This window comes from Protobothrops mucrosquamatus, unplaced genomic scaffold, assembly GCF_001527695.2.
Source record: "Protobothrops mucrosquamatus isolate PMUCROS unplaced genomic scaffold, P.Mucros_1.0 scaffold7735, whole genome shotgun sequence".
NCBI lineage: Eukaryota > Metazoa > Chordata > Lepidosauria > Squamata > Viperidae > Protobothrops > Protobothrops mucrosquamatus.
In genome coordinates, this window is record NW_015393534.1 from 9,578 (window position 1) to 17,810 (window position 8,233).

At 39.1% G+C, this 8,233-nt stretch overlaps 2 protein-coding genes across 2 annotated transcripts in view; both read left to right on the top strand.

The window, feature by feature from the left end:
- Nucleotides 1–365, top strand: part of LOC107300637 (olfactory receptor 4Q3-like) — a 1,204-nt gene extending 839 nt beyond the window's left edge. The window contains exon 2 of the mRNA XM_015829946.1: nucleotides 1–365. Coding sequence (XP_015685432.1) covers nucleotides 1–365 — 365 coding nt within the window.
- Nucleotides 366–6,585: 6,220 nt separating this feature from the next.
- LOC107300639 (olfactory receptor 4Q3-like) lies at nucleotides 6,586–7,539 on the top strand. The gene has a single exon (XM_015829947.1). The coding sequence runs from the start codon at nucleotides 6,586–6,588 to the stop codon at nucleotides 7,537–7,539; it is 954 nt and encodes a 317-aa protein (XP_015685433.1).
- The last annotated feature ends 694 nt before the right edge of the window (nucleotides 7,540–8,233 follow it).

Sequence of the window (8,233 nt, forward strand, 5' to 3'; positions counted from 1 at the left end):
ACACCCATGTCACTGAGATACTCATGGTGGCCAATAGCGGCCTGCTTTCTCTGGTTTGTTTTGTCATCTTGCTGATCTCCTATGGCATCATCCTGATCACGCTTCAAGGTCGCTTCAAAGAGAGTAGAAGGAAGGCTCTGTACACCTGCAGCTCTCACCTGACAATGGTCAGCCTTTTCTTCCTACCTTGCCTCTTTGTGTACCTTGTCCCCATCTTCAGCTCTGGTCTGGACAAGGTGTCTCCTGTATTTTACACCACAATCACTCCTTTCCTTAATCCCATGATATATTCTCTAAGAAATCGGGAAATGAAAGAGGCAATGAGACGACTGAAGAACAAATACATTTTTCCACATTGGTCTTAGAAGAATGGGAAACTATGAGTAGACGCTTCAAAAATCTTTGTGATTTCAGAGATCAGCTTTTTAGGAGTAATTCTTGTTACTACTAAAAGAGTAATTGCAGATCTGTTCAACATACAAGTCCAAGTCACTATGTGTGGTCATTCAAATCCCCCAAGAGGGTGATCTTTTCAGAGCCAATGCATGTTTGTTTGTTTGTTTGTTTGTTTGTTTAAAAAATTTACATCGCTACTCATGTTACATATGAAAAACAGGGAGCTAATGATGAGATCAATTCAATAAAACCTCTCTTGATCAATCAAAAACAGTAAGAAAATTATCATAATATAATAATCAAGGCATTGTATACCAAACTCAACAGCACACAGCACACATACCTATATTCTGCAAGTAAATAGCTATTTGGGAGATCAGATTTGCAGGTCAATGTGCACCCAAGGCTGAAGTCAAATGTTTTCTCATCAGTCTCTCTCCCAACAAACTAACCCAAATGGAAGAATTTGATGCCAATGTTTTGGGTCTAACAATTCTGGGGTCATCTCAATATCACTGGTCATAAGCTTTGGTCAGTAGAGGAGAATGTAAACTGAAGCATCATGCTGTTCCTTTTCTTTATGGGATAGATTTCCAAAAACTAAATCTCGGAAACGCAAAGTCATAAGTATTTTCTGCATTATCCTTACATGTTTATCCAGAATGTTTTTACATATTTGCAGGACCACTACATATGATAGCATGTACATGGATTTTGATTACATTTCCAATACTTGTTAGAGATCCCTCTATACATTTAGCTAATCTATCTGGAGTCAAATATCAATGACACATTTTATTAAAAAAAATTCTTCAAAACTATAATTCAAAGTAAATTTTAATCCATTTGTCCATACATTCTCCTATTTGTCTAGCACTATATTATACCCCCCCAAATTGCCCATTTTACCATGCAGTCTTTTACATATTCATTTTCCAGGTTCAACTTAAGTAACATTTTATATACTTTAGCACTCAATTGGTCATCTCCAGAACATAAATTGACATCCAATTCAGTTTTAACTCCTGTTTAATTTTATTGTTAAATAAGGATGAGAAAGTTTATAACTATTTGCAGACCCATTACGTAAAGGGAGGAGAATTTGTTATGGGTTTTTTTTTCAGCATCCAGCCAGGGTGAATTTTTTTTTTTTTTATGTTTAATGTTGGCTGTTTGGGGCATTTTTTTTTCTTTTTTCCCCCCTTTGTTGTTGTTGTTACTGTTGTATGTATATTTTTTCTGTTTTGTATTTTATTCCCATTGATAAAACACAATAAATGTAATAATAAAATAAAAAATAAATACAAAGTCATGTGCTGCATTTGTACAATAGGCTAACTTAATGCTGAACTATTTTTGATCCATTTTCATGCTGAATCAAAAACCCATCAGTAAAGTTGTGCTTCCTAATAAATTAAACCAACAAATTTAAGCAAAGTTGGGGTATACAGTATACTTTCTTAATACACACCCCCAGATCTTCTATAAACCTTTTTAATGACATTGTTGTGCAAATCCAAAAGCTCACAACTATAACAGAATAACAGAATTGGAAGGGACCTTGGAGGTCTTCTAGTCCAACCCCCTGCTCAAGCAGGAGACTTTATACCATTCCAGACAAGTGTCTGTCCAGTCTCTTCTTAAAAGCCTCCAGTGATGGAGCACCTGCAACTTCTGAAAGGCAAGCCGTTCCACCAGTTAATTGTCCTCACTGTCTCCTTAGTTCTAGGTTGGTTTTCTCCTTGATTAGTTTCCATCCATTGTTTCTTCTCTTATCTTCAGGTGCTTTGGAGAATAGGTTGACCCCCGCCCCCTCTTCTTTGTGGCAGTCCCTCAAATATTGGAATACTGCTATAATGTTACTCCTAGTCCTTCTTTTCACTATATATTGTGGCCTCATTGTACCCATGAAAAAACAGTGTAAGAAGGATATGGGAGTCCTCTTGATATTCTTGAACTCAAAATCTCATTAACATCATTTGTATAGAAGGAGGCCAGAATAATGAGGACTTCAGGGTTATTATCATCCCTCTAGTGCAGTGGTCCCCAATCCCTGGTCCATGGACTGGTCCTGTGCCGTGGCATGCCAGCAACCGGTCCACACAAACAAGTAAAGCATCATCCGCGAGATGTAGGCAGCCCACAAAACCATGCATTCTCCAGTCCACGGAAAAACCTCTCTCCACGGAACCGGTCCTTGATGCCCAAAAGGTTGGGGACCTCTTCTCTAGTGGTTAGAGCATTGGGGTAGAGCTTGCAATTGTGAGGCTCAATCCTTTGTTTAGAATCTGTTGATGTGCCAGGAATCACATGCCTGGCTCAACTTAGATCTCAGGCAAGTTGGGAGGATGAAATGAAACATAGAAAACTGCTTATATTATTAAGTCCTTTTCTGAAAGCATTGCCATATAAAGTTGAGGATACTTCTTCCTCCATTTTACACACACCAATTTTATATTAGAAGGCCTGTGCCTGGATTTGATTTATATTCAGAAAAGTTATTTATATTGATTTAAAACATGTTTAGGCATTATGAGTCTTCTCAAAGCTGGTGCTCCTCTCATGCAGAACGGCTGTGTTCCCTCATCTTGGTAAGTCACAGTTTATTTTAGATGTGGGTTTCCACATTGGTTGAAGCCATCTATATGAAAGCCAACCCCCACCCCACCCCCAGCAAAAAAAACCACAACCCGACAATAGTTTGATCATGTGTGAATTAATCCATGAGGAAAAAGTTCCATTTCAACACGGACAAACAATGTCAGATTATGCGGTGAACGCAAGGAGACCAAGTCACCATTTACAGTTGGCCATGCAAGGATTATAATTTTGATAAGGGAAATTCCTCCCTTTATTTTTTATGAAATTGGAAAGGAAGGAAGAATAGATCCCCCTTATCTTTGCAAGTGGGCTGTATTCTTTCTGCCTTGCTCAGCTAACAATGGTTGCCATTGTTCCCTCATTAGCAAGCTTTTTTGAGTTATGACTACTTCACCCCCTTTTAAATGTACAGCACTGAAGGCAAAAGGAATATATCAGTTTCATTTACTCATTAGATTTTGTTTGTATAGAAGCATAAGGCAACACAGAGTTCTCTCCTTCCTGTTTTCCCCCAAACAACTCAATGAAGAATCATGGGCAAAGAGAAAATGGCTGGCCCAATGACACCAAATCAACCTCCACGAGGGTAGACTGAAGCTCAGTCAAACATCTTAACCACTGCACTTTGTTATATCTCATCCTCATCACTGTCATAATCATTTAGTTGCAAACCATAAGAGTGGCCGTTAGGGGGAAAAAAAGAAAATATATTAAAGTCAGGGGTTTTTGTTTTACCTCAAGAATATCTTCTTCAGCTTCTACAAATCTATCCTGATTGGGGACTTGGGCATGGCCTCATAAGACCAATTTCCCAAAGGTATGATAGCAGGCCATTGAATATTTCATCTGTGCTTCTCGGCAGAAGGAAGAGTAGGACTCAATCCATTGTCAGACTGAGTGGTTGATTTTCTAAAGAGGAAAAGGTAATAATATACTTCTACAGATATTTGCCTAAAGTTTTTACATTTACTTGGTTTCAGAGGTCCCTCTAAGCAATTAGAAAAAATAAAACAGGTAATATCTTTATTGAGTTTAGAAGGAAAGTAAGTTTTTGGAAGATAGGTGAACAATGGACAAAGAAATTCTATTCACTGTAGTTTAAGAGCTTTTGATGGCTATTTATTTATTTGAGTTTTATCCCACCTTTATTACTTTATAAGTAATCCAAGGGGGCGAATATTCTTAATACTCCTTGTTCCTCCTATTTTCTCCACAATAACAACTGTGTGAGGTGAGTTGGGCTGAGAGTGAATGACTGGCACAAAGTCACCCAGCTATTTTGATGAAAACAAACATGTCCAAGTCAGAGTCTAATTTATTTTGGGAAGCTTGAAAAAGCTGAAAATAAAGATATTATTTCTTTATTTCCTACTAGATGATATCTTGGGTGATTAGGTTCTTGGCTTATGCCACAGTAGATGAACACTCTTGATACATAGACCTTTGATATTTTTATTTAAATGCTCTTGCCTTCTTTTATTCCTTCCTTATAAATTTCATTAATTAATTTTATTTTATTTTATTTATTATCACTCAAGGGTTCATAACTCTAACTATATTGTAAGACAGGCTAATTATACATATTTGAAAATAAGAAGTGAACTGATCTTTTGGAAACAATATGGGCTAGGTCTTCTATACTATTTGGTGAACTTGAGGTTTTGAAGATTTTGTTGCCTATGTGTTAATAGGAAAGGAACATGTTGCTCTCATTCAATAGAATATCTCTGTCGGTCTATCATCTAGCTAGCCCTATCATTCATCCATCCATCCATCCATCCATCCATCCATCCATCCATCCATCCTTCTTTCTTTCTTTCTTTCTTTCTTTCTTTCTTTCTTTCTTTCTTTCTTTCTTTCTTTCTTTCTTTCTTTCTTTCTTTCTCTCTCTCTCTCTTTCTCTGTCTGTCTCTCTCTGTCTCTATTGTTTTTTCTCTCTTCTCTTTCTCTGTCTGTCTCTCTCTGTCTCTGTTTCTTTCTTTCTTTCTTTCTCTCTCTCTCTCTCTCTCTCTTTCTCTCTCTCTCTCTCTCTCTGTCTCTATTGTTTTTTCTTTCTCTTCTCTTTCTCTGTCTGTCTCTCTCTGTCTCTGTCTCTGTTTCTTTCTTTCTTTCTTTCTTTCTTTCTTTCTTTCTTTCTTTCTTTCTTTCTTTCTCTCTCTCTCTCTCTTCTNTCTCTCTCTCTCTCTCTCTGTCTCTATTGTTTTTTCTTTCTCTTCTCTTTCTCTGTCTGTCTCTCTCTGTCTCTGTCTCTGTTTCTTTCTTTCTTTCTTTCTTTCTTTCTTTCTTTCTTTCTTTCTTTCTTTCTTTCTCTCTCTCTCTCTCTCCATTAAAGCTTTGTCTAAGTTGCTCTTTTTACATTGCAAATATACGAATACTTTACTAGAGAGTAATTCCTCGAACACATGATGCTGATTTCTAATCAGTCATCTATATAATTTGCACTGCACTACACATTTGCTCTAATTAGCAAGTATACCAGTCTTGACTGTTACACTGATCTTGACCTTTGGCCAAGATTATGTCATCTCCATAGAAAAAATACAAGGATTTATAAGCTATATATGAAAGGATTCTTCTTGATTCTCCCATTAATGTTGCTTGTTGGAAGGCAACTGGGAAGGTCAAAAATGGGAATCAAATGATCCCGAGATGTTACAACTGTCATAAATTCATGCCAGTTGCCAAGCACTTGAGTTTTTGATCACATGACTGTAGGGATGTTGCAACAGTCATAAGTGCAAGGACCATGTGTTAATAGGAAAGGAACACGTTGCTCTCATTCAATAGCATATCTCTGTCGGTCTATCATCTAGCTAGCCCTATCATCCATCCATCCATCTTTCTTTCTTTCTTTCTTTCTTTCTTTCTTTCTTTCTTTCTTTCTTTCTTTCTTTCTTTCTTTCTTTCCTTCCTTCCTTCCTTCCTTCCTTCCTTCCTTCCTCCCTTCCTCCCTCCCTCCTTCCCTTTCTCTCTCTCTTGCTCTTTCTCTCTCTCTCTTTCTTGTTCTTTCTCTCTGTGTCTCTCTCTCTGTCTCTCTCTGTGTCTCTTTCTTTCTTGACTGTTACACTGATCTTGACCTTTGGCCAAGATTATGTCATCTCCATAGAGAAAATACAAGAATTCATAAGCTATATATGAAAGGATTCTTCTTGATTCTGTCATTATGAAAGTGGAATTGATTAATAAATAAATGTATTGGAAGGAGGGGAGGTTGGGAATTTTCTCTATATTTCAGTAAAAGTTCTGGATTCTTCCCTGTTTCATTGTAAAGAATGTATAGGCTTCCCAACATTGAAGAACTACAGTATCCAACATCTCTTACCACTTGGACATCTTAGCTTAGGCCTCTGGGGTCTAATTCAAAACAGAACTTGGAGGTCCACCTTTGAATATTACTATATTATAAAATAATTCTCATGCAACCTATATTCAAGTAAATATTGCTTATCTTTGCATTATAGTTTGCAATGCATGGGTTCACATTAGTTAAACTGTAGTTCATTGTTTCATGTTATCACTGATTAGTAGAAGAAGGTGTTGAAAGTTGCAGAACTAAATAACTCTTGTTTCTCCTTGAAAGGTTCTGTCATGTTCATGAATGTCTCCAGAGTCACAGAGTTTGTCTTCCTAGGACTTTCCAGATCTCGTCCCATCCAGCTCCTTCTAGCGGTCTTGGTCATCATGTGCTACTCTGCCATTCTACTGGGCAACCTTTTCATTGTATTGACGGTGCATATAGATCCACGCCTTCTAAAGTCACCCATGTATTTTTTCTTAGCCAATTTATCCATCATCGATACTGCTTTGGGTTCAGTGGTTGTTCCCAAGGTGGCAACAGATCTGATCACCTGTGGCAGGGCTATCTCATTTGGGGGCTGTATGTCTCAGCTCTTTTTTCTACACTTCCTTGGATGTTCAGAGATGTTTCTTCTTACCCTCATGGCCTACGATCGCTATGTGGCCATTTGCCATCCATTGACATATACAATCAAGATGAACCGCCCACGCTGCATTAGACTGTTGTGTTGGTGTTGGGCTGGAGGCCTCCTTCACTCTGGCAGCCAGCTGTTCCTGGTGCTGCGGCTGCCGTTCTGTGGGCCAAATGAACTGGACAATTTCTTTTGTGATGTTCCACAAATAGTCAAACTGGCTTGTGCTGATACCCAAGTGACTGAGATACTCATGGTGGCCAATAGTGGCCTAATTTCCCTGGTTTGTTTCATCATCTTGCTGATCTCCTATGGAATCATCCTGAGCACGCTTCAAGGTCGCTTCAAGGAGAGTGGAGGGAAGGCTCTGTACACCTGTAGCTCTCACTTGACCGTGGTCAGCCTTTTCTTCCTACCTTGTCTCTTTGTGTACCTTGTCCCCATCTTCAGCGCCAGTCTGGACAAGGTAGCATCCATATTTTATACCACAATCACTCCTTTTCTTAATGCTATGATATACACTCTACGAAATCGGGAAATGAAAGAGGCAATGGGCCGTATGACTAAGAAATACATTTTTACCCACTGGTTTCAGAAGGAAGGAAAAACATAAGCACACATCTCAAAAATCTATTTTAGTCGCTGACAACACCTGCTTACCAGTAAATGGCAAATGCTAGTGATGGTTAACTCCCCAGTCCAAGCCTCTTTTTATGGCCACTAGAGCAGTGGTTCTCAACCTATGGGGTCGATCGACCATTTCACGGGGGTCGCCAAGCAAGGCTGTCCGCCATTTTTTTCCCCTTTTCCGGCGGGTGCCTTACCTCCCTTGAGCTGGGCCAGCTGGTGGTCGGCCTGCTCCATCTCTGCCACTTGCCAGCTACGCCTCGGCCGGCACAGGGGGCGGAACCAAGCATGCGTGGCGCTCCCAGGCAGGGAAAGTCCTCGACTTACGACCGGTTGGGTAGTCCTCGACTTACGACTGGTTTAGTCCTCGACTTACGACCGGTTTAGTCCTCAACGTACGACCGGTTTAGTCCTCAACTTACGACCGGTTGGGGTCGCCGCATTAAAAAGGTTGAGAACCACTGCACTAGAGTCACCCACATAGAGTAGGGCTCACCTGCTGATTTTACTGGTAATGTGAATCCCTTATAGTTTATCCATCTGTTGTTCTTTGATGTCCTCTGCTAATTGAAATTAATATTTAAATACAAAACAGATTAGGTTGCTGAGGAAAAAAGTCAAATAAACTATTAAATTATTAGATTGCAAAGAATAGGCAAGGTTTTCCTGTTTGAGGTGGG